Here is a 27,226-nt window from a genome sequence, read left to right on the forward strand (position 1 = left end):
CTCAGCTATTGAATTAACAGGGCTCGATATCACCAAGAAATTAATCATTTTATGTGTGTGTATAGATCTAACAGTGGTAGTGTGGACACATTTTTCAATAAGTTAACAGAAGTTCTAGGTAAGGACACAAGTACAAAGGTCAACATAATTGTGTGGGGGGACATTAGCATCAAAACTAATATCATAAATGAATCCAGCAGCAACTTCATAAACATCCTTCAAAATTTTGGAATGTCCCTATTAGTCAATAGTGCAACAAGGGTTACTACAACTATGTCATCAGTAATTGACCATGTGGCCACAAATATGGACAGGGAAAAAAGTGATGTAGCTGTGAAAGAACTCGGACTATCAGACCATCTCTCTCAAATAACAACAGTAAAATCAGGCATCTAATCATTCCATGAACTACAAGCCTACAAACAACATCTATCAGAAATCAAAATAAAAGATTTATCAAAAGAAATAGAAAAACAAAGCTGGGATGAAGTGTATAAGTAAACCAAGGTGAATATGAAATTATTATGAAGTGAATTATGAAGTGTATAAGGAAACCAATGTGAATATGAAATTCTCTAAATTCTTCACATTGTTTAAGTTGAACTTTGAAAAGGCATTTCCAAAAGTATGCATCTCTGTATAAACATCTCACAAAAACATATGGATGACAGCAAGTATTAAGAAGTCCTCCCAAACACTTAAACACCTCAGTTCCATGAAAAAGATTTGCAATGATCCAGAATGCTTAAATTTCTATCATAGATACAAAAAGATCTATAGGAAGGTGCTGATTGCTGCAAAAAGTCATTTAATGACAAAATAACATATAATGCAGAGAATAAAAGCAAAGCAGTCTGGAATGTTATAAAAAAGGAAACAGAGGCAAACAAACACAGAGTAACATAGTGCTAAGGGAGAAGGATAAGGTAATAAATGAGCCACAACACTTAGTAAACAATGTAAACGAGTGTTTTTCAACTATTGCAGAGAAGTTATAGCAAAAATTCCCCCAAACAAATATATAAAAAGGCAAGAGTTGTAATTTTGCTTAAGAAAGGTAATGCAGAAGACACAGTAAATTACTCGCCCATTTCCCGCCATAGAAGCACCTGTAAATAATGTTGCACTAAATACAATGATGCTACTTCCTACCACAGAGAATGAACTCAATAAAACTGTTCTAAAACTAAAAAATAGAAAGTCAGTAGGCTTACATGAAGTGCCAGTGTGCGTACTGAAACAATACATAGGGATTATACAAGGCCTCTTAACAAATACAGTAATTGAATTCTTCACATCAGGGACATTTCCAGAGCATTTAAAAAGGCAATAGTTGTAATTTTGCTTAAGAAAGGTAATGCAGAAGACACAGTAAATTACTCGCCCATTTCCCACCATAGAAGCAATTATGTAAGACAGATTAATGAATTACCTGAATAAATACAATCTTTTAAGCGGATCACAGTTTGGTTTCGGAAGTGGCAAAAATATGGAGTCAGCTATAGTAGAATTCACTAAAGTTGTATTTGATGCTATTGATTAAGATGAGTGTGTCACAGACATATTTTTGGAGCTTTCTAAGGCGTTTGATACAGTCGACCACAAGATTCTATTAAATAAATTAGAAGCATTAGCAAAAAGAGGGGTAGCTAATGACTGGTTTTGATCGTACCTAACGGATAGGGTACAAAGAGTAGAGATAACACATACTTCAAATAGATCCAAACATTTAGTAAAACACTTATCAGAACCAAAATACATTAAAATAGCGGTTTCACAACGTAGCATATTTGGACCAGTACTGTTCCTGATATGCACCAATTACTTTCCCAGTAGCGTTACTCATGGTGAAAAAATCCTTTTTGCTGATGACAGCAATATTATAATCACTGAGAAAACAAGAGAACTCCTTGCCGAGAAAGCAAATGCAACTCTCAAGGAAGTTATGATTGGCAATAAAGTGACATCGAACACAAAGAAAACTAATGCCATGAATTTCAGCTGGAAGAGGAAAAATAACAATGTTAAATTAAATGTAGATGGCACCTCTCTAGACTGTGAAACAAATGCAAAATTTCTAGGAATGAATATTGATTCTCAGTTGAAGTGGTGTGAACACACAAAGGAACTTGCACACAGAATGTCATCAGTATGTTATGCTATCCTATCATCAGTGTGTAGCATGCAGTGTCTTTTAGTTACATATTATTCATAAGTACACTCAATTCTTAGCTATGGCATTCTTTTTTTGGGAACAAATGCACAAAATATGAACACAATTTTCAAACTCCAGGAAAGAGGTATAAGAACAATAACCATAAATACTAGTCGAGCTCATTGTAAAGATCTGTTCAAAACACTGGGGATTTTAATTGCTCAATTTGAATACATTTACCAGTCAGTTGTACACATCAAAAATAACGTTGGTAATCACTGCACAAACAGCTCTGTCCATGACCATGCAACAAGAGATAGACTCAACTTACATCTGCCAAGAAAAACTAAACATAAAACTCAAACCAGAATTTTCTACCAAGGAATAAAACTGTACAATAAATTACCAAAAGAGATTAAAGAAATCGCAAAAATACACTTATTTAAAATGCCAGCTAAAATGTACCTGTTATGCAATACTTTTTATACATTGCAGGATTACTCAGCTAAAACAAAATAGGGGTGTGATAAAAAAAATTTATACAAATAAATAATAATAGTAATGAATATAAAACGCAACATTCCACATAACTCCTTCACTTTATGTTTTTTCCTTCTTTTTTCCTTACCCCCTAGCTATGCATAGTACAATACTAACACCTCTTCCTCTTTCTGAGCTCAACATCTCTCATTATGGAGGGATGCTAACTCAGTTTTTCAAGATAGCAAATGGGAAGCTGCAGTACAGAAAACAGCCCAGAGATCACCAGTGTGTGTGTGTGTATGTGTGTGTGTGTGTGTGTGTGTGTGTGTGTGTGTGTGTGTGTAGTGAGTGAAGTGTTATGAAGGAATGTGTGTATAGTGTGTGCAGTGACTGATAGTGAGATATGAGTGAACAGAGTGTCATTACATTATTTAATAAGTTATTTGTAAAAAAAGTATTGTATACCAGGAGTAAATGTAATTATTGCCTCTCGCTAGAAGTCTGTAAATATATGTGTATACGAATTAGCTTATTTTAAATTGATTTAAATTTGTAAATACTTTGACATGTCCTATACCCTTGTAAAAAGAGATCTACAGATGAATAAAGCTACTACTATTACTACTACTACTACATACATGTTCACAGATGTCACTGTGTAATTCAAGGTATTGCATCATAAATTTGTGTCAATATCTGAAAGCAGGTTCCCTAAAAAAACTATCCAGAGAGTGCAGTAAATAAAAACAGTTAATCATCACCAACTAAAGGTATTACAATATCATCTCAGAGGAAAAAGGAAATTTATATAAATGCCAGAATGAATCAAGATCAAACGTGACAAATATTCCAGTATAATATTTTAAGGAAAGTTATAAAGTGCCCAGATCATGAGAGAAATTAAAAATGCAATTAAGAAGATTAAAACTATACTATATATTGTGAAACAAGAGGCATGAAATCCAGTCAGTACACGAGGTGCTATTGTAGTTAAAGTTAATGCCAGTGTCTTGACTGATAATTCACAAGTGGAGTAGTTTCCATGATCGCTTTCTGAAACAGAAAAACTAGGGTTAAATAGTTCAGTTGAAGTAACTAGAAAATATATGGAAAATATCATTCCACAAAAATTTAAAGAACTGAAAGCAGCATCAATATCCCTCACTTAAAGCAAAAGAATTATCAAAATTCTAAAAGATAAAGGCTCATATGACATTGATGGAATTTCAGACAGAATTCTGATAAGATTTTCTAACTTGGTTATACAAAGGTTGGTCAGAAACAGTCTGAAAAGCTTGTAAGAGTGTTGCAGGGTAGGTTGTCCTGGGAAATGGTTCTCAAGAAAAAATCGATAAATTGCCCCATTTCTAATCTAATTAGCTCTGATGTTTGCCCATCAGATAGTTATGCACACAAATTCAAGCACCTTTTTGGAAGTGATAAATTTACACTAGAATAGCAAAAGCTACATTTATTAAGTTTTCAGAAACCAAATGAAGAACACTGTGTCCAGCAGGCTGAATGCTAATTATATTGGAGATAGCGCCTACTTTTGAATTTTTTCTTAACAATGATTTCTCAGCTCAACCTATACCGCAAAACCATTACAAGCTTTTCAGACTGTTTGTGACTACTCTGTGTGTAATGAATTACAGTGATTTTTTCCAGACAGCTTAAAATATGCAATTGTTAAACCTCAGAAATATGACTACAAAGGACATAATTAATTACCATCCAATTTTCTTACTAACAGTTTTCTCCAAAATAACCGAAAAATTAATGTACTCAAGAGTACATCTAAATAGAAACAGTTTACTTAGTATATCACTCTTTGGATTACAGTCATGTTGCTCAACTGAGAACGAAAGCTATACTTGTGCTTATCAAATATTACAAGCCTTAAATAATTAAATATAGCCAGTTCGTATATTTAGTGCGCTGTCAAAGACATTTGATTGTATATATATTATATTACACTCAGAGAAGAATTTTTTTTTTTTTGGGAAATATGTGGTAAGTTTTATGGGACCAAACTGCTCAGGGCATCAGTCCCCTACACTTACGCACTACTTAACCTAACTTAAATTAATTTACACTAAGGACAACACATACAGCCATGCCCAAGGGAGGACTCTAACCTCCGACGGGGGGAGCTGCACAAACTGTGGCAAGGCGCCTTAGACCGCACGGCTATCCCATGTGGCCTCAGAAAAAAACTCAAGTTATAAGAAACTGATAGGCTTACTAGCAACTGGCTGGAATCGTTCTTGACGAAAAGAATGCAAAAAGTCATTCTCAATAATTCCAGTAACATTGGAAGGAAAAAATTTTAGTGACTGGGGAAACATCACAAAGTGAGTCCCACAGGGCTGAAGTTTGAGTCCATCCTGATCCCTCATATACATGAATGACCTTCCACTTAACAGCCATCAGTCAGAATTGATGCTTTCTGCAGACACTACTAGTGTTATAATAAATCCCATTAGAGAGAAAGCAATAGAAAATACTTTTAAGGATGTTTTTCAAAGTATGGATTCTCCTTAACTTATAAGCAAAAACATATATTTACTTTCATAGAACAGAGTCATATCAACAAATGGTGTAGCACATGAAAGGAGTTACTGAATAAGGCAGAATACTCCCAGTTTTGAGTATACATATTTATGAAAACTTGAACTGGAAGAAGAATGTTACTGAGTTGCTCAGTCAGTTAAGTTCACCTACTTCAGCTCTTCGTGTAATTGCTAGCCTTGGAAGTAAACAAATCAACCTTCTAGCATATACTGTATAATTTCATTCAATAACGTGTTATAGAATAATTTTCTGATGCAATTCATCGCTTAAGAAGAGAGTGTCGATTACACAGAACCGAACAGTAAGAGTAATATGTGATTTTTCTGCAGTCATTTTGCAGTAACCTTCTCAAGGAGTTGAGGATTTTAAATGCATCTTCACAAATATATATTTGCTGATGAAATTCGTCCTAAATAATCCATCACAATTTGAAAAGAATGGTGATGTCCATACCAACAATACTAGAAGCAAACATTAATAAAGCTCTCAGTGGCTCATAAATGAGAAATAACGTAAAATGTTTGACAGGTAGCAAAGCAAGATTTAATTTAAACTGAAATATTTTCTTATGGACAACTCATTCTATTCTATAAACGGACTTTTCTTTATAAACTGATAGCCTGTATAGGAAGTAAGTAATTTTAAGTGTATTTGAATAAATAATACAGAAAGATAATATGTTTATTGAAATTAAAATTATTCGTGTTTAAGTATCCTGTAAATTCACTCACTTCACGTTATTTCATTGAGATCGTTCAAATGATCTACAGAACAAGTAACTAACTAATTAACTAGATGATTGTAGTGTAGTTGCCTATTAAGAATATCCTTTGTTTTATAAAATGCTCTGCTTTGACTCTTAACCCATAAATTCTCACGTTTTACTTTAAATAATTTTCCTGCTTTTATATTGGGACTGATATTTATAATGTGGCACAACTTTCACTAGAAAATATTCTTTGTTAAATTTTATGTTCATTAAGTTAATTTTACATTTCTGAAATGCATTTAGAGTTTCCATCTCCTAACTATGTAAGTACAAAGATTTTTTGCTAGAAGATGAACTTATGAAACTATGTAGTTGTACATAAGATATGTTATTAAAACTAGCTGCAGACCACTAAGTTGGTGACATTTTTCTTTAATATGTTTTAGTGTTTCTTGCCACTAGCGATTTCGAAAATATAATTTATGATTAGATGACAGCATTGTATCAATAGGACAAATTCCTCGACATCTAAGGCAATGAAGTGAAAAAGGGACAAATTTACGAGAGATGCAGTGACTATGGAAGAGAGGTTGAGAGGTATTAATTAGTAGCTAGTAAAATGTTCTACACAGATATAAAATACGGTATCTGCATCAACATCTACGTTTAACTCCGTAATCCACTGTCCATTGTATGGCACAGGGTACCTCACACCATGGCTTGCAATTCCTTTCCGTGTCCAATTAAAAAATGAACCAAGGGAAAACTATTGCCTGTATGCTTCTTTTGATTCCTCATCCCCTTTGTTTTGTCCTTACAATCCTTATGCGGGATGGAACACTGAAGGCAGCAGAATCGTTCTACAATAACTTACTGCCTGGTTCTCTAATATTCTACGGTACCATTGATTTTACTGAGCAATTTCCACAACACTCTCACGCAGGCCGAACTGACGATAACAAATCTTGTCCATTATAATTATCCGGGCTGTTATGCCGTGGTCGGTTGATGAATTCTATTGTGATTCCCAACGTTTCGTCTCCGACTGCGGGAGACATCTTCAAGGGGGCCCGTAGCTCGATGGAAGGTCCAACACACCCACTGGCTCGCTACTGACTGCCGCTAAATTCCATGTCCGCGCGCCCCCGCGCCGCGGCGTGACGTCACATGTTTTGAAAACGTCAGTGGAATTGGCCGCTTTCCGTCGCCGTCGATCGCCGTTGCCATCACCCAGTAGTGGACGAGTGATACACATCTTCTTTAACACCGGCATCCATATACCGTTTAATTTGACGCCCTCCTCCTTTCGGTTGAAATTATTTGGGTGTTTAGCGATTTCGATTGCCTCCCTGTAGAGCTTTTCGTAATATCCGCTCGTGGCTGCTAGTACTTGCGTCTCCTCGAAACGAATATTGTGGTTCCCTGGCTGGAAAGCATGCTCCGCAACAGCTGATCGTTCCGTTTCTCCTCTTCTACAATTTCCCTTGTGCTCTTCCAAACGTTTAGAAACAGTTCTTTTAGTGGTACCCACATAAACATCACCACAGCTGCATGGGATCCTATACACTCAAGATTTTTCCAATGGTTTGCGAGCGTCCTTGGCAGGCCTAAGGTATTCCTGTATCTTCCTGGTGGGCTTGTAAATTACGGTAATATTCCACTTCGTCAAGATCCTCCCTGTTCTTTCCGTTACATTTTTAACAAACGGCAGGAAAACCTTAGATTTTGCAGTAGCCTGTACGTCAGTATGATTTCTGCGTGGCTGCCTCAACGCACGTTTTATTTCGACGGACGAATATCCGTTCTTCGTTAGTGCATTGTGGAGATGTTCCATCTCAGCGTCGAGCAACTCAGGTTCACAAATATTTCTAGCTCTGTCCGCTAACGTCTTGATAACACCCCGCTTCTGTTGTGGGTGGTGGTTCGAATCCCGGTGCAAATAACGGTCCGTGTGCGTGGGTCTGCGGTACACTGAGTGGCCCAAACTACCATTTTCGTTTCTAAACACAAGCACATCGAGGAAATGTAGTTTGCCGTCTACCTCCTCCTCCATTGTAAACTGAATTCTCGAGTTTATACTGTTCAGATGTTCGTGGAACCGGCTTAGTTCCTCCCTACCATGTCTCCACAACACAAACGTGTCATCCACGTATCGGAACCATACATTTGGTTTCTTGCTGGCAGTACCTAAGGCCTGTTCCTCGAATTTCTCCATAAAGAAGTTTGCAGTTACGGGACTTAGGGGGCTTCCCATAGCCTCGCCATCCGTTTGCTCATAAAACTGTTCATTCCACTTGAAGTATGTGGTCGTCAAACAACACTTAAACAGTTCTAAAATATCGGCAGGAAAAATTCGATCCAGTTGTTCCAATACCTCATTAAGTGGAACCATGGTAAACAGCGCTACCACATCGAAGCTGACCAATATGTCCTCCGGCTGGACCACTATGCCATTCAATCTGCTGATAAAATGTGTCAAATTCTTTATATAAGAGTCCGAACGGCCCGCTTGTGGTTTTAACAGCGTAGTCAAAAACTTGGCTAACGAGTAGGTGGGCGAACCAATGGCACTTTGTATCGGTCTTAACGGCACATTTTCTTTATGAATTTTGGGCAATCCATAAAGCCTCGGTGATAGCGCAACCGAATTGCAGAGACCTTTCTGTACACTCTCTTCAACGTTGGGAATCACCACAGAATTCATCAACCGACCACGGCATAACAGCCCGGATAATTATAATGGACATGATATTTCCGGCCGTGAAAGTCTACATTTTTGATAACAAATCTAAAAACTACACTCATCTAAATTGCTTCGATGTCATTCTTGTTCAAACATTCGAGCCGTACTCAACAATTGGTCACATAAGCGCCCTGTCCCTGTACGCTATCTGCTTTGCAAGTGCGCTACAGTTTCACATATCTGTCAGCCTTTCGGCTTCCCTTCAGCATACGATACGTGTTTGTTTCATTTCATCTGGTTACGCCTAGGTATTTATCAAGTCATGTCGTGCAGCACCATAACACTGGACTCAAATTTTAAAAAAATTAAGTTAAAATGTAGATCCATCCTTCTGCTAGCTGAGTCACTTCAGTTTCGCCGTAATCATACCGCAATAATTTCGCAACAAAATCTTTGATTCATCTTCGACAGAATTCAGCTGCACCTTCCTTCCTAACGACAGCACCGTCCCTCATACTACAAACTCAATTAAAGTAGCCCCACAGTGCTGCTAGTGAAGTGTAGGCTGCAGAGAAGCTGTTTGACTGATGAAAAAGGTATACGAGGCTGGAAAACTAAACTGAACCACTGAATGTTATTAGTAGCTTTCTACACAGTTTAACAGATTTACTGGCAGAATGACGTCGTGAGGTGTGTTCAGGAGGCTCTCTTGATAAGAAAGAAGTTGGTAGTTCCATTAGTTGCCTCTTCTAATGATTCCAGCAATAACACAGTATCGCCTGTCCACACTCTTCTCCTCCGAAATTGGAACAGTGGGTGGCCTAGTTACTGAATCATAGGCTTTAGTGAAGTCTACGAATACGAGCACGAAATTCCTGCTTCTCTGTTTTTGATAAATGATTAACAGTTTCAGATTCAAGATTTGTTTAGTCACGATCTACCTCTTTTAAGCTTCCTTGACACTCACCAATTTGTGTATTTAGTTGCGTTTCCACTGATACTTTCGTATATGTCAGTGATATTAACGATATTCCTCTGCAATTCCCAGTCTCCAATGTATCTTCTATTTTGTGTATAGGATGTATTAGTGCCGACGTCCACTCTTCTGGTAGCTGCTTTCTGCCCAAATTTTACTTATAATATGTGGTGTCACCGCCAGACACCACACTTGCTAGGTGGTAGCTTTTAAATCGGCCGCGGTCCGCTAGTATACGTCGGACCCGCGTGTCGCCACTGTCAGTAATTGCAGACCGAGCGCCGCCAAACGGCAGGTCTAGAGAGACGTACTAGCACTCGCCCAGTGGTACAGCCGACGTTGCTAGCCATGGTTCACTGAGAATTACGCTCTCATTTGCCGAGACGATAGTTAGCATAGCCTTCAGCTACATTTGCTACGACCTAGCAAGGCACCGTATTCAATTGATATTGAGATTCTATTAATGTATCATGAAGAGCGATGTTCTACAAATGTGGATTAAAGTTAAGTATTCCAGAAGCTACATACTTTTCTTTATAGCATTCATAACGTATCCTGTTTCAGACCTCACGCCAGCCTGCGTGAGTTTAAGCGCGTGCCTTTCGGCTTCCTCTCATTGTGTCTAGGCTGTCTTGTCTAGACACAACATAATATGTGGTAGCTTTACAGCCTGCGGCGCTTAAATCCGGACAAATGAAACTTTTTTAAAAAGCAAATTTATTAAAACAAAATACAAATGAAAATGAAAATCCTTTTACATGTAACTTAGTGGTATTTTTCAAGAGTAACATTAGTCGATGTAAGTCCCTTCAGCCGCAATGACCGCCTCCAACCTTGTCCTGAAGCGATTGCACACACTCTTTAAAACAGCGCCGTCCATCTTCGCGAATGTTGCTTCGATAGCGGTGTGTAGAGATGAGACATTAGGGTGCCTCATCTTACTGGTAACTCTTTCGACTACGCTCTAAACGTAGTAGTCGAGAGGTTTGAACTCCGGGCTATTAGGGGACCATAAATCCTTTGACCAGAACATGTCAACGTCATCCGACAGCCAGTTTGCTCGTATGAGGCTCTCCTCTGCCACCAGACGCATTGTTCGCTCGTTGACCTTAATACTGATGCCAGTTTCCTCAGCAATTGCCCCGGATCCTCCGAAATCAGCGGCCGACCCTTTTTAATGACTGCTGCAGTTCGTGACACGCGTTTCCACGAATGAGGTTTCCTCGCCAAGTTATCAGAACCTTCCCCAGGCTTCTCCGAAGCATTATACGTGACCACAATATCGTAAACAGTTAATCTCGAGTGCCCGAAGAATCGAACTATTTCAGTGGACGAACGCCCAGCGCGAAGACTTTCAACAATCACGGCTCTTCGGTTGTACTCCGCACTTGTCCGTAACATCTCTGTCATTTTGAGGTTCTGACAGTTTACTAGATGCCTATGGCTTTCAAGAACGCCAATCGCAACCTCCGGTGGAACTACGATATGGCGAGCAATTCAAATTGAAATTTGTCCGGATTGAAGCGCCGCACCCAGTGTGATCGCATTCTCGTTAGTATGCTTCAACAGTTCTGCAACGACTCCACCTTCCCCAGGAGCTTTATTGTTCAATATATTTATGATGCCCGAAACCACTTCTTAAGTTCGTGGCTCTCCTTATGCTTTTGGTTTTTTGTGATTAGGGTTGAACGTCGCAATTGGTGATTCACAGTTTAGGAGCTGTTCAAAGTACTTTGTCAACATCCGACAGTTTTTCGTGTACTGGCTTCCCTTCCTTGTTTTTGAAGCTGAGATTTGAGGAAGCATATCTAACAAGTTACTTTCGAATATTCTATGAAAGTCTCGCGTATTATTCCTTCGAAAGTCCTCTTCTACTTGCGTTAAGCTTTCCTTGTTATATTTTCTCTCTAGATTCCTGATTGGCAGTGTTTTTACTTTTTTCTTGACTTTTCTCAGAACATCAATCAACCACACTTTCCGACAATCTGTTACTGTTTTACCTTCTCCTGCAGACCACTTTCCGTCTTGCCTCCTTTGCTCATAGTACACCGTTTCCTTCGTACTGTCAATCAGTAAATTGCTTCTAAATTTCTCTGCATCAGACTTAAACAATATGGGTAGTATTCTAAGTTTGTTGAACTCTTGAGAGGAATTTGATCTTAATTTTGAAGAAAAAGTTATGTCAACCTAAATTTGCGCCACTGAGGACGCTGAAATTTTAAATTTCCTCGCCCATATCTCTCGAGATCGCCAAATGATCACTCTAAAATTTTCTTAGTAGAGCATTTGGAGATACCAGCGTTTTCTATCTTTTTGGAAGATGTTTAAATGCTGTCGATTGCCATATCAGATCGAAACCCTTGCCGGCCGTGGTGGCCGAGCGGTTCTAGGCGCTTCAGTCCAGAACCGCGCGCCAGCTGCGGTCGCAGGCTCGAATCCTGCCTCGGGCATGGATGTGTGTGATCTCCTTAGGTTAGTTAGGTTTAAGTAGTTTAAAGTCTAGGGGACTAATGACCTCAGATGTTAAGTCCATAGTGCTTGGAGTCATTTTTCGAAACCATGAAAAATTTCTATCAGTCGTTCACTGTATAGATTAGTTCTGCTGTGCGCTGGGTAGTATCAAATGATCTTCCTGAATTTTCTCTCTTTCCCGTGTTGAGCTGTGAAGTCTATGAAATATGATAACATCAGTGTTCTTAATAAAATTCTTAACGTCTTCACATACGGCATAAAAATAACGACTCGCTGATTATTGCGTATATGTGCAGAAACGGGCCAGAAAAAGCGTAATGGCTAAGTCATTACAGTCGCAATTAGAAACCATTGTCATCTACGATGACTCAGACAAGAGAGATCAGGCCGCCAATAGGCTCCAGGCCCGTTAACGAGCCGATTATTTCAGTCTTAATCAATCGCCAAGGTAATCACTAAGCCCCTGGCCGTGACTGCACCCGCATTTCTCTCTTCAAGTGCCTGCCTCCATCCGCTATAGAGTATTTGACTTGCATTTACATTGCCTCGGCGTGAAAAACTGCAGAAGTCCTCACCCATTCCAAGTCTAACTGAAATCTACTCTTCCCGGAAAACGTACGTGATATCTTCCAGTTAAGAGGCCTCAGTAAAATCTTCTAATCATAATCCTCCTCCGGTGATTCCATTTCTGCAATAACATCTTGATTCCCACACATTTTGATTTTCTTACCTAGAACACAACCGTCCAACTATCCCTGAATTTGACTCAGCATATCTGTTAAGTCCATACAAAAAGAGAAATTTTCCAGGAATAGTATTCTAAATATTTAATAAACCTTTTACCGAGTACAATACAATGACTTCATCTACAAATCAGCTCTACTCGGAAGTCCAGAGCACATAATCTGGATTATTGATTTCTTCTTTACAACGCGACAGTTCTTTATAAGAAATAACATACGTTTCCACCAGGTGTAACTAATCCAGGAATGCTGCAGGGTCGTGTTTTAAGACGCCTTCTGCACGCTCTTTGTATGAACAGAAGACCTAAACAGGCCAGTAGTGGGACAAAGTTCGTGTCACCCCTCTCTACATTGTTGCCAGATGTATCCAAGATGGCCTTGATGACTTGATCCATGAATGCGGCCTGTATACTAGGCAACAGCGCATGACATCATCCAAAATGGCGGATTTTGGCGGGAAGAGAGGTCAATTGGGCTACCTCCACTAACCTAACCCCCCCTCATCACCCCACTACCAGAAAATGGCGGGAAGTTCAAATTCCATCAGAATAATGCAATGCACCTCTACTAACCTAAGAATATGGTGGGAAGATAGGTCTATTGGACTACCTCCACTAACCTAGCTCATCTGACCACCACCTCTTCCTAGGGATTGAAGGAAATTTGCATTTTGGCGGTACATGAAGGCTACTTGGGCTATCTCTACTCACCTAAGAAAATGGTGGGAGAGAAAGGGCACTTGGGCTACCTCCACTAACCTAAGTCATCCGACAGCCACCTCTTCCTTGGGACTGGTGGGAAAATGGCAGCCTGCACTGGGCCACTGGAAAGAGGAAGGAGTGTATTTTATTTATTTTGGAACAATTTATTTAGGTATGGATTTGAGATAGTATATAAATATAATAATGATACAAAACACACGCTATGACATGCTTGGGATTACGCTACACAGCCTACAGACCTGTAAACTACTCCCAAATTACCGAAATAATGCTCTGCAGACACGCATACAACTCCCAAATTACCGAAATAATTTCAGTACACAGCATACAGACATACAAACTCCTCCTAAATAACGCAGTACACTAATGCGCAGACATGAAATGAACTCGTCAATTGTCCAAATAACGCATAGCACAGTCTACAGAGCTGTTCGCAAAATAATGGAACAGACACACAGACAACATGTACAAGCACCGCCCGCCACCTCCTTTCCACTGGACCACACAGGAGGCTCCCACACACGCTCCCAGAAGTCGGGATGCACCAATAGTCCCCTCAACAGTCAGCTCCCAAGCCACGCACAGGTGCCAGTTTGGGTCCCTCAAGCACGAGGTGGCAGCATCCCTAACATGTTTTCTAATCGTCAACTGCCGAAATCAAGCACTGCACACCTGTTTACGCGGAAACTCGAAAAAAAAAAACAGAGAAAACGGATATTTCCATTCGCAAATACTGATGTCGGTGATGTAGGAGATTCCAAATCAGCCTATAATTTTTCAAGCTCAACTAAGGTGTTTCTCATGTCTAGAGAACCGGAAAACGTGTCTTGTTCATGCCAGATGCACGGACAATGGATCTACTCTCAACCAAATAAAGCCGCGAAATGTGCAGAAGCAGTCAACTGAACAATTTACATGGGAGGGAATAATGGTCCATTGCAAACACATCTCCATATTCAATCTTCTCAAATTTTCATGCGATCACAAAAGCTATCCAACACATACGAAGTATTAGTTCGCTATTCGGTCGTCTAGAGGACAACATGATTAATTCATCTACATTTCTACACTCCAACAGCCCTCTCCATTTGGACAACGCCTACCGTTAACGGGAAACGTGAATCACTCCCGCGCAGGTCACCGGTGCTGTATACCAAGCACGCACAGGAAGAAGTATCATTATCCTAAGAAATCGGTCACATATATATTCTATCCCTGTACTTACAACTAAATGTTACAATCACGGTCTTAGTTGAACGACATTCGACAATGAGCGAATTATCGGAAATACATCCTGCTGACGACTCTGGAAACAGAAATATCTCTACCTCCCTTACGATTGGACATAGTCATTCCCTTTCGCACACGTCGGAACACAAACACATACTTTATAAGCATGAGGTTCAGGATGAACCTATCACGCACCCCCTACTACTACTAAGTATAATACTTGGCCAATAAATGACTGCAGACGATACAAAATAATACTGAGAGAAAAATCAGTGATGGGCGGACATGTCTCACAAGTGTTTCTTGCGAGTGCTACCATTGTGCGTTAGAAAGAGAGTTTTAATCGTCTTATAAACCGCCAGATGTTAAAAAAATCCGATCCCAAAAACTACTGTAAGTTACTGTCACAAGCAGTCTTGGTTTTACATGTGCACGCAAGTATCCATCTTATAAGATATAACGGCTTTACAAATCCACGTATGTCATTACCTACAAATCATGTGGTTTTTCCAGACAAATATGGAGACGGTGATGGCCGGAGTGTATATTATCAGACCAGCAAGCCGCTTACACATAGCCCACGATGCAACCTCGTCATAAAATCGCTGAATTTCGAAAGTGAGTTTCTGTGATGTAAACACTGAGTTATAGGCGATGACTGATTGAGAGGGATCACAAACAGTAGTAGATTGTGTGTTGATTGAGGTCGTAAGAAATGTACACTAGCTTTTCAGATCTCTAGCGCTACACTATCCGCTGGAAATGATGTCTATGATTTGGATTCAAATCCTTCCATTCATTCACATACATGCATTGAATCCTATGGAGTGGTCTTTAATGATTACAGCCACAAGTTAATCATATTTCTGGCACTCTCATATCTCGAAACGAGTCACCTTTCTCGAACCTATCTGCTACAGTAAATTCCCGCCTCGTTTTAGGTAGCCCCTATACATCCTGCAACTGCCCCCTCAGACTCTGCACTAGAATCCCTGCAGCTTTGCGCACGTGGTCCCTCCAATATAAGTCGGAGGTATGTAATGACATACGTGGATTTTTAAAGCCGGTATATCTTATAACATGGATACTTACGTGCACATGTAAAACCAAGACTGCTTGTGACAGTAACTTACAGTAGTTTTTGGGATCGGATTTTTTTCACATCTGGCGGTTTATAAGACGATTAAAACTCTCTTTCTAACGCACAATGGTAGCACTCGCAAGAAAAACTTATGAGACATGTCCACCCATCACTGATTTTTCTCTCAGTATTATTTTGTATCGTCTGCAGTCATTTATTGGCCAATTATTATACTTAGTAGTAGTAGGGGGTGCGTGATAGGTTCATCCTGCACATCAGGCTTATAAAGTATGTGTTTGTGTTCCGACGTGTGCGAAAGGGAATGACTATGTCCAATCGTAAGGGAGGTAGAGATATTTCTGTTTCCAGAGTCGTCAGCAGGATGTATTTCCGATAATTCGCTCACTGTCGCATGTCGTTCAACTAAGACCGCGATTGTAACACTTAGTTGTAAGTACAGGGATAGGAGATATATGTGACCGATTTCTTAGGATGATGATTCTTCTACCTGTGCGTGCTTGGTATACAGCACCGGTGACATGCGCGGGAGTGATTCACGTTTCCCGTTAACGGTAGGCGTTGTCCAAATGGAGAGGGCTGTCGGAGTGTAGAAATGTAGATGAATTAATCATGTTGTCCTCTAGACGACTGAATAGCGAACTAATACTTCATATGTGCTGGATAGCTTTTGTGATCGCGTGGAGATTTGAGAACATTGAATATGGAGGTGTGTTTTCTCTGGATCATTATTCCCTCCCATGTAAGTTGTTCGGTTGACTGCTTCTGCACATTTCGCACCTTTATTTAGTTGAGAGAAGATCGATTGTGGTCTGTGCATCTAGCATGTGGAAGACACGTTTTCCGGTTCTCTAGACATGAGAAACATCTTAGTTGAGCTTGTAAATTATAGTAATGATTTTGAATCTGCTATATCACCGACATCGGTATTTGCGAATGGAAATATCCGTTTTCTCTGGGTTTTTTTTTTTCGAGTTTCTGCATAAATGTCTTCAGAGACGTAACAAGCTTCTAGTTAGTCAGTGGTTCACAGCACGTCGCACCTAGGTAGATTTTCGCATTTGTAGAGAAATAATTTTCAGACAATATCTTTAGAAATACGTTGCGTGAGCGATTGGTAGGAGACAGCTGTATGCTTGATACCAAGAAGTACCGGGAAAATGGTATGATATTATAGGAATTCATGCCAAATTAGATATGTTCTCGTACACCCAGAGTATAGAGATGGATGTAGAAAAGCGAGCCAGCAAGTAGGTTTTGACCAGAAACAGTAACAAACTTGTGCCAAGAGGGGACACAAAGCCGAATCTATAGAACAGTTCTGAGGGTGACTTCGATCCACTGAGGGCGCTCTGGTCATGTGTAGGGGGTGGATGCCAGCCCAAACTCGCAGCAAATATATAGTGCCGCGAGTATACCTATTGTGCTGTCTGTCTTTGTGGTACATGTACGAATAATGTAAAAGGGCTGACTTTGTGTGGTTCAGGATATGAATTGTATGTTTACTAGATCGACACAGTACACAGTGATATACTGATGGGTCGGAGATCAGTTTCACATTCTAATATTCAAGCACCTGTCCTCGGTGGAAGAGCAGTGTAATTGAGTAACAGTCTTTCATTATTTGACGATATGTAATGTAGTTTTTAAGGTTTAATTGCTGGTGCAATACGGCGATGTGTGTAAAATAGCTTTTTGGCACTGAAAGTCTGGTCTGCAGAAAGAAAATAGGTGGATGGTGCTTCCACAAAGGCAGCATCAGTAATTCAAAGTGTCAATTCGATAAGAGCTAATCATAATGCTCCATTCATTTCACAAGACAGCCTTCTTACTGGGACGTAGGAGTCTCTGCATAGCAGTGAGAACGTTTGCTTATGTTGAAAGCAGGAAGGGTAACAAGTGATAGATGGGGAGCCATGTTAGGACCACGAGGAAGAATGCATTCGACATTATTCTGCACTTTTTTCGTAAACAGGTTGTTAGGGCAAGAATGTCCATGATACAAGCCAAGACATCATGAAAGCTCCTACAAAAGCTAGCATTAACTATTTCTGGGACACTATACAATTTCCGAGAGGGTGACTTGGCTCTTTGGATCTCTGTTCCCTGTGCTACTCTGGAACGCATTTCTGCAGCATCTGCGAGGGTGATTCACTCGGCAATTAGCTCTTCGCCGGACTGCAGATACAGAGAGGAATCACAGCAGCAGCGGTGAACCTATGCACGCGCGGCCCAGAGGGTGACTTGGCGCTTATTTAGATAGACATGTGACATCAATACAACACTCGAAGAACTTTAACTGTATATGTGACTTTGACATGCTGTCGGCAGTGCTCTTGCACTGGCTTGCATCGAGCTGTCCCTGCAGAGTGAGTTGGAGCCTCTGATAGTTGCGGTTGATGATGGTTCGGTAGTGGTTCTTATGAGCACTAGTGTGTGTGCAGTGGCTTATTTTTGGTTGTTTAAGCTTTGTGAGCGTTACACATACATTACCTTTTGACGATTTAGGTGTTGTTTTGGTGTTTGTTGCATTATTTTGCGAACAGGTGTGCTGTGGTTGATTTTGACAGTCGACGATTAGCAAACATGTTAGGGATGCCACAGCCTCAAGCTTGAGGGACCCAAACAGGCACCTGTCCATGGTTTGCCAGCTGACAACCGTGGGTGCCGTCAGTGTCTCCCGACTTCTGGGAGCGTGACGGTAGCCTCCTCTGTGGTCCAGTGGACAGGATGTGGTGGGCGGGGCTGTGCACGTTTTTTGCTTGTCTGTTACATTATTTTGCAAGCAGGTTTGTTGACTGTGCTATGCGTTATTTGGACAGTTTATGAGTTGCTCTCAAATCCATATTTAAATAAATTGCTACAAAATAAATAAAGCATATTCCTTCCTCTCTCCAGCAGCCCAGAGCAGGCTGAGTCATTTTTTCCCTTCCAGACAGCCATCTTGGGTTACATCACAGAACAGATGACAGTGCCCTCTCGTGGTGGTACTTTGTACTAGGTCAGATTGACTCTGGACCCCATGGTGATCACTCTGTGTCCCACCATCCCCCCCCCCCCCCAGACCATCTTGTTGGATTACGTAATTGTGCGGGGGTGGGGGGGATGACAGTGCACTCTGGTGACAGTACTGGGTACTAGGACCAGGCTTCGTGGTGAACACACTGTTTTCCATCAAAATACGCCATATTGGATAACAGTACTTGTGTCATCAGCTGACGTCATGGCCGCCATCTTGGATTACGTGGCCGGCCGGAGTGACCGAGCGGTTCTAGGCGCTACAGTCTGGAACCGCGCGACCGCTACGGTCGCAGGTTCGAATCCTGCCTCGGGCATGGAAGTGTGTGATGTCCTTAGGTTAGTTAGGTTTAAGTAGTTCTAATTTCTAGGGGACTGATGACCTCAGCAGTTAAGTCCCATAGTGCTCAGAGCCATTTAAATAATTTTCTTTGGATTACGTCATGGAATGGACGACAGCGCCATCTGGTGGTGGTACTGTGTAGTAGGTCAGTTGGACTCTAGACCTCTTGACAAACAAACTGGATGGCAATAGCGCCTCAAATTGTTTAAATAAAGACTTGTGCATTATTTGGACAGTTGACGATTAGAAAGCATGTTTGCAGAGTATTTACATGGATTATTAATTTGACAACTGACTAGTTTGCCTCTCTGGACATAAATGTAATGCATTATTTACGAGTTGTTTGCAGGTCTGTATGCTGTGTACTGAAATTATTTCGGTAATTCACGAGTTATTTGTAGTGCGTTATTTGGTAATTTAGGAGTAGTTTACAGGTCTGTAGGCTGTGCACGTCAGAGCGTGTGTTTTGTATCAGTGTAATAAATATACTATCTCTAAAAGTCTATCCCTAAATAAACTGCTCCAAAATAAATTAAGTACACCCCTTCCTCTCTCCAGTAGCCCAGTGCAGGCTGAATCATTTTCCCGTCAATCCCTAGGAAGAGGTGGCGGCCGGGTGACATAGGTTAGTGGAAGTAGCCCAGGTGCCCTTTCCTTCCCAACACTTTCTTAGGTGAGTAGAGATAGCCCAAGTAGCCTTCCTGTACCGCCAAAATTCAAATTTCCCTCCAATCCCTAGGGAGAGGTGGTGGTCGGATGAGTTCGGTTAGTGGAGGTAGCCCAAATGACCTATCTTCCCGCCATTTTCTTAGATTAGTAGAGGTGTTTTGCATTATCCTGATGGAATTGTGATTTCATTAAGACTATTAGTTTAAACGTGTCCATTAGTGTAATGAGAGAAAAACGACGTTTGTAAACGTTACGCTAAAATTAATTGCATTGACAATTCGATCCAAGTATAACCCCTACAAGCACAGTTGTTTCGTAGTCAGAAGGCCCGACGATTACAACGATGTAATTGTTTATTTTATGATGTCAAATATCACAAAATTTTTGGGTAACATTTACACACCCACCAGTTTTAGCATTTGTAAATGCTCGATTAAGCCAGTGGCGTAATAAGCCCAGTTAGAAAGGTCGAATGTGGGAAATAATTAGTGCAGTAGCATATTCTTGTGCAGTGGTTCCAGGGAGTGCCATGAACAACGTACTAGAAATCCTGATCGGTTGGAGCTGAGTGTGCCAGTGTGGGTATGTTTGAAGGTCACTTTTGTATGTTTTTCTTGACTAACTCGAAAACTACGGCTTGTAGCAAAAACGTATTCATACAAAATGTAACTACATTAAATTTCCTACATTAAATTTCCTTCATTTTTTCTGTAGGACTAACACACTACTGGCCATTAAAATTGCTACACCAAGAACAAATGCAAATGATAAACGGGTATTCATTGGACAAATATATTATACTAGAACTGACATGTGATTACATTTGCACGCAATTTGGGCGCATAGATCCTGAGAAATCAGTACCCAGAACAACCATCTCTGGCCGTAATAACGGCCTTGATACGCCTGGGCATTGAGTCAAACAGAGCTTGGATGGCGTGTACAGGTGCAGCTGCCCATGCAGCTTCAACATGATGCCACTGTTCGTCAAGAGTAGTGACTGGCGTATTGTGATGAGCCAATTGCTCGGCCACCATTGACCAAACGTTTTCAGTTGGTGAGAGATCTGGAGAACGTGCTGACCAGGGAAGCAGTCGAACATTTTCTGTATCCAGAAAGGCCCGTACAGGACCTGCAACATGCGGTCGTCCATTATATTGCTGAAATGTAGAGTTTCGTAGGAATCGAAGGAAGGGTGAGCCACGGGTCGTAACACATCTGAAATGTAACGTCCATTGTTCGAAGTGCCGTCAATGCGAACAAAAGGTGACCGAGACGTGTAACCAATGACACCCTATACCATCACCCCGGATGATACGCCAGTATGGCGACGACGAATACACGCTTCCAATGTGCGTTCACCGCGATGTCGCCAAACACGAATGCGACCATCATGATGCTGTAAACAGAACCTGGATTCATCCGAAAAAATGACGTTTTGTCATTTGTGCACCCAGGTTCGTCGTTGAGTACACCATCGCAGGCGCTCCTGTCTGTGATGCAGCATCAAGGGTAACTGTAGCCATTGTCTCCGAGCTGATAGTCCATGCTGCTGCAAAACGTCGTCGAACTGTTCGTAGATTGTTGTTGTCTTGCAGACGTCCCCATCTGTTGACTAAGGGATCGAGACGTGGCTGCACGATCCGTTACAGCCAAGCGTGTAATATGCCTGTCATCTCGACTGCTAGTGATACGAGGCAGTTGGGATCCAGCACGGCGTTCCGTATTACCCTCCAGAACCCACCGATTCAGATTCCATATTAAACTAACAGGCATTGGATCTCGACCAACGCGAGCAGAAATGTCGGGATACGATAAATGCAATTGCGATAGACTACAATCAGATCTTTATCAAAGTCGGAAACGTGATGGTACGCATTTCTCCTCCTTACACGAGGCATCACAATAACGGTGCACCAGGCAACGCCGGTCAACTGCTTTTTGTGTGTGAGAAATCGGTTGGAAACTTTCCTCATGTCAGCACGTTGTAGTTGTCACCACCGGCGCCAACCTTTGTGAATGCTCTGAAAAGCTAATCATTTGCATATCACAGCATCTTCTTGTCGGTTAAATTTCGCGACTGTAGCACGTCATCTTCGTGGTGTTGGAATTGTAATGGCCAGTAGTGTAGTTCGCGCGTAGTGAGCGAGAAAATATGAAGAACTCACGCTTGAATTCAAGGCCAAATGTTACATTGTGGGTTGCACAAAACGACATCGATAGGGGCAGCTGAATCGTGCTGTGTTTCACGACCAGGCACAAACTCTCCATTGGCGGCAGAGAACGTACTTGGCGTGACTCGATATCATACTTAGGCCTTGAAACTGATAGACGGCTTTCTACGTAAAATCACTTTTTTACAATCTCAAGCAATGGTTCAGCATTTTTCCTTTGGCCTATATCCTCTACTCAACCGTCAGGGGCTAACTACCAAATGAAAGTTCTGCACTGGCGCCAGGTCATTCTAAATGGTGAACGCGAATTTCACCGACAAAAATTCGAAGACTGTCCAGGGTTGTTTTCTAAGTATTGCGGTACGTGGGACCCGTGGTGTCCTGTAACTCCCTACGGAGTAATTGCGTTTTGTGTAATTTCCTAGCTACGGAGTAATTGCGTTTTGTTTTATTTCCTTCCTCCACTTGTCTTTGTACTGGAAATATTTGCCTAACAATACAAATTTAGACGTTATGTCTGGGAACAAACTTATTCTATTTGCTCACGTTGCTCGCTGCTGGTAACAGTAACGCCCTCTTTATTCCTTCCCTCACGCTTGCATTCAATACTGTCTGGTTCTGACTCGGGTTAGCTTTCCAGTAGTGTTAGTAGTACGTTAACAGTGATACACAGCAGTATGGAACCGCACGGTCTAGGTGGGCCTTGCCACGGTTAGCGCGGCTGCCCCCGTCGGAGGTTCGAGTCCTCCCTCGGGCCTGGGTGTGTGTCAGCGTAAGTTAGTTTAAGTGAGTTTAAATAGCGTGGAAGCCAAGTGACCGATGACCTCAGCCGTTTGATTCCATAGGAACTTACCACCACAACAGCAGTATGGATAGGTTTAGTGTTGAAGAGTGGGCGATAAGCTATTCATTCACTGAACGCAATGGAGGGTCACGATGACGCCAAGCTGAGCTGTTCACACAGCGACGGCATCACATCAAACATAGTAGTTATTCATCTGTACTTCACTCTGTGTCTTGTATTGTACGTTTTGGATATTGCAAATTAAGGTTTTTTCGCTGTTGCGAAAGTATTTTCACAGAACCGAAGCTAATTTCTGTAACAAATCGAACAAAACATAATTGCATTAATTACTCCGTAACGAGCCTATACCAAATTACTCAGAAAATGTCTGTGAACAACCTCCGAAATTTTGTAGGTGCAATTGAAATTCATCCTATGTAAGGCTCAGAAGCATGATCTGTGGTGTCAGGCACCAATCAATCTTCCGCTGCGCGAAAATCTCCACAACTAAGATTTCTGACTAATATCGGCATTGATAGATAAGTCCCCAATACAGACACTATACCACAGTTAGATCAGGCATCCATATACTCTTTCAGCAATGAAAATTCAGTTAGACGTATTTTATTGTTGATCAAGACTGTTGACAACTCGAGTTTTATACACGCAGAACTTTATTCATCCGCAGATACTCATTTTCTACCTTGTGCAATTGCGTTGGGGGTGGGGTTATGGTGGGAAACAGTTTGGTCACCATGGGGTTCGGAGTCCAACTCACCTAGTACACAGCACCACCACCACAGAGCACTGTCGTCCGTTCCGTGACGTAACCCAAGATGGCTGTCTGGTGGGGAAAAACTGACAGCCTGCACTGGGTTGCTGGAGAGTGGGAGGAGTGTGCTTTATTTATTTTGGAACAATTTATTTAGGTATGGCTTTCAGATCAACTCGTTAACTGTCCAAATAACGCGTAGCCCAGCCTAAAGACCTGCTTGCAAAATAATGCGTTGTCATGGCTTACGTCAACCGTAAGGTGTACGACAGCCCACTGTGATTATTGTAGGTAACTGAGGCATACCGGTGGCATTAACTGGTTTTTTAGTGTCTAAATTTACCTGTAATAGTATTATTACATCACAAACGTAGTTATGGTTCATAGATCTTCACCGTACACCATTGTAATACTGGAATTACAGTGGTACTACCCAGTGATACCGACAGCCCCGATTCCAAGCAACATGTACTTACCATAACAAGTAGGTATTAGCGGAAGATAGCTCTTGCGCCATCCGCATGATGTACCCGCCGAACACGGTGTTGTACATATTTCTATCCTGAAACAAATGCAGTATATTACTACAAAACAACAGTGTTTTGCCTCCGTCTTTACTGAAACGAAATTAAGAGCCCATTTTGAAAATAATGACGTAACCCCAATTTGCAACAAGTGCTTCGGATGGTAGTGGCATGTGAAATCACATGCCGACAATAAAAATGCCTTACACCATTAGAAAACTGAACATAATATTGTGTAACTAGCATTTTGTACTCATAGCACAGTAGTTAATTAATTAACGATTCGGTTTTATGAAAAGCTAATAAGATACCATCGCTATTAACAGAAACAAACTTAAAAATAAAATTCTGAGCAATGAATTGCTCATGATACTAATCACCCACAGCTTACACAATTTAACAATACAAAACATGTAATCTCCAGAAACAAACTTAAAAATAAAATTCTGAGCAATGAATTGCTCATGATACTAATCACCCACAGCTTACACAATTTAACAATACAAAACATGTAATCTCCAAATATTTGTATTTTTAACATCTTTTTAATACTGTTGGATGCATTACATAACGTTCTTACATCAAGATAAAACATTAATTCTATTACTGTTTTTAATTAAAATATTTAAATATCAAAAACAGTTATTGAAAAAAAATATCTAGTCGTTAGCTACATTCTTGTGACTATATCGGATGTCTAATAGTGAAGGCACATGATGACTCTTCAGAGCGACACCTGGCACATAATGATGGTTAACGTTCCACTTAAATCATTATAGTTGCTACTCGCCCGCCGTCAACAAGCAGGTCGTTTGCAATAGTCGTGCGATAGTTCTCAGATAAAAAAAAAGTGGTTCAAATGGCTCTGAGCACTATGGGACTTAACATCTATGGTCATCAGTGCCCTAGAACTTAGAACTACTTAAACCTAACTAACCTAAGGACATCACACAACACCCAGTCATCACGAGGCAGAGAAAATCCCTGACCCCGCCGGGAATCGAACCCGGGAACCCGGGCGTGGGAAGCGAGAACGCTACCGCACGACCACGAGCTACGGACTTCTCAGATAAAGCCGAAATGGTCTGTACTCAAAATGTTACTTATGTGGATAAAAGTGAATTGTGCTGTACAGATTAGGGGGCAGATGTGTTAAAACGAACGGAGGTCCACTAATGCTCTGCTGACTTTGAGTAGTGACAAGCATTTTACGAGACTACCACATGCTATAAGACAGCAGATTACAGTATTTTTGCTGTTTAAAACAGTTACAATGCTGAAGATCGACAATAATTGAAACGTATCTAACATGTGGATGTGAAACGTGACAGGCGTAATTAGCAGCAAAACATAACATCAGAGGACAATGCAGATAAGTGCCCAGATAATCTTCAGCGCTGTATGTCGTTTATTCAAACGGGTAACGTCAGATAGGAATCACAGGCTGGAGCTACTGGCGTACACACACAAGAACTGAGGATCACGTTACTCTGTGTATCTAGCACCAGTGACAGCTGTTGACGTGACACACGATACAAATGACGTGCTCGCAGCCGCTATCAAGCCGCCGTCGCTGACTACAGCGGGAATTCACTTTGTCACTGAACGTCAAAACTGCATCAGATAGGGATACCTGCCGCACCTGTGAGTTCATGTTAGCTCCGCAAAAGCAGCTCCGTTCCCACCACAAACACAGTGCGCCTGACACCTGTGGATAACTGTTTACGTCTGTCCAGCAGACCTCAGAACGTATTGAAACCATCTAGTCGATTCTGTCCGCCCACCGCAGAAATATCGGAGAGGGAAAGCGATCTTTCGCTTATGTCTTTTTTAAAGAGTGCTAACGACTGAACTATCTGTTTCTTTACAACAAAAAAGTAGCAAAACATAAACAGGAACAAAGTTCTAAAACACTAGTGAACACTTAAAAAGGTAAAGTAGAAGATGACGCATATCATGAGATGCTACTCCGTCCCCTCCAAAGCTCTCATTCCCTGATGTAGTTATAAATGTAACAGGTAAGCCATTTCCGACTGATGCCCTATCATTAGCGCCAAGCGCCAACAATGACGAGAGGAATGAATTATAATGTAAAATGAAGTTGGAAGCTTAAGACACGTTCTTGAAAATGAGCAAAGGTCGAAATTGTCAATCGCATAGATAATAAAAAAAGTAATAGAGTCTACTTGGACCTTGTTTTCATTCACAAAACAAAAATAAAATTTTAGAAATATGGTGTTTTATTAGCAACGGCAATCGTAAGAAAATAATAAGCAGATCAGTCCCCCATAATGGAAGGAAGCTGCTATGTGATATACAGGATGTTACAAAAAGGTACGGCCAAACTTTCAGGAAACATTCATCACACACACATATAAAGAAAAGATGTTATGTGGACATGTGTCCGGAAACGCTTAATTTCCATGTTAGAGCTCATTTTAGCTTCGTCAGTATGTACTGTACTTCCTCGATTCACCGCCACCTCAACCCTCTTCACTTTCATTTATGGGGGCATTTGAAAGCTCTTGTCTGCGCAACCCCGGTACCAAATGTAGAGACTCTTCGTGCTCGTATTGTGGACGGCTGTGATACAATACGCCATTCTCCAGGGCTGCATCAGAGCATCAGGGATTCCATGCGACGGAGGGTGGATGCATGTATCCTCGCTAACGGAGGACATTTTAAACATTTCCTGTAACAAAGTGTTTGAAGTCACGCTGGTACGTTCTGTTGCTTTGTGTTTCCATTCCATGATTAATGTGATTTGAAAAGAAGCAATAAAATGAGCTCTAACATGGAAAGTAAGCGTTTTCGGACACATGTCCACATAACATATTTTATTTCTTTGTGTGTGAGGAATGTTTCCTGAAAGTTTGGCCGTACCTTTTTGTAACACCCTGTATATAATTATCTTTTAGTCCTTCGATATTAATTTAAACAATAAAGAAAATCAACATATCTTTTAAAAAATCTGCAACCTTTTCACTTTTTAAACATATCTGTTTTGTCTTTGTTTACATTTGTAAGCTTTTGGCTCAAGAGTGGAAGGTTGTACCTTTGACAGCCTAACTCCCACCCATAAGGGGCGAGGGCTCT

At 40.9% G+C, this 27,226-nt stretch overlaps 1 protein-coding gene across 1 annotated transcript in view; it reads right to left on the reverse strand.

Annotated features, from left to right (window-relative positions):
• Positions 1–24,078: 24,078 nt before the first annotated feature.
• LOC126155368 (acyl-coenzyme A thioesterase 9, mitochondrial-like) overlaps positions 24,079–27,226 on the reverse strand; it is a 181,928-nt gene continuing 178,780 nt past the window's right edge. Inside the window, exon 5 of the mRNA XM_049916223.1 lies at positions 24,079–24,168. Coding sequence (XP_049772180.1) covers positions 24,079–24,168 — 90 coding nt within the window. The remainder of the gene's footprint in view (positions 24,169–27,226) is intronic.

This window comes from Schistocerca cancellata, chromosome 2 (genome assembly GCF_023864275.1).
Source record: "Schistocerca cancellata isolate TAMUIC-IGC-003103 chromosome 2, iqSchCanc2.1, whole genome shotgun sequence".
NCBI lineage: Eukaryota > Metazoa > Arthropoda > Insecta > Orthoptera > Acrididae > Schistocerca > Schistocerca cancellata.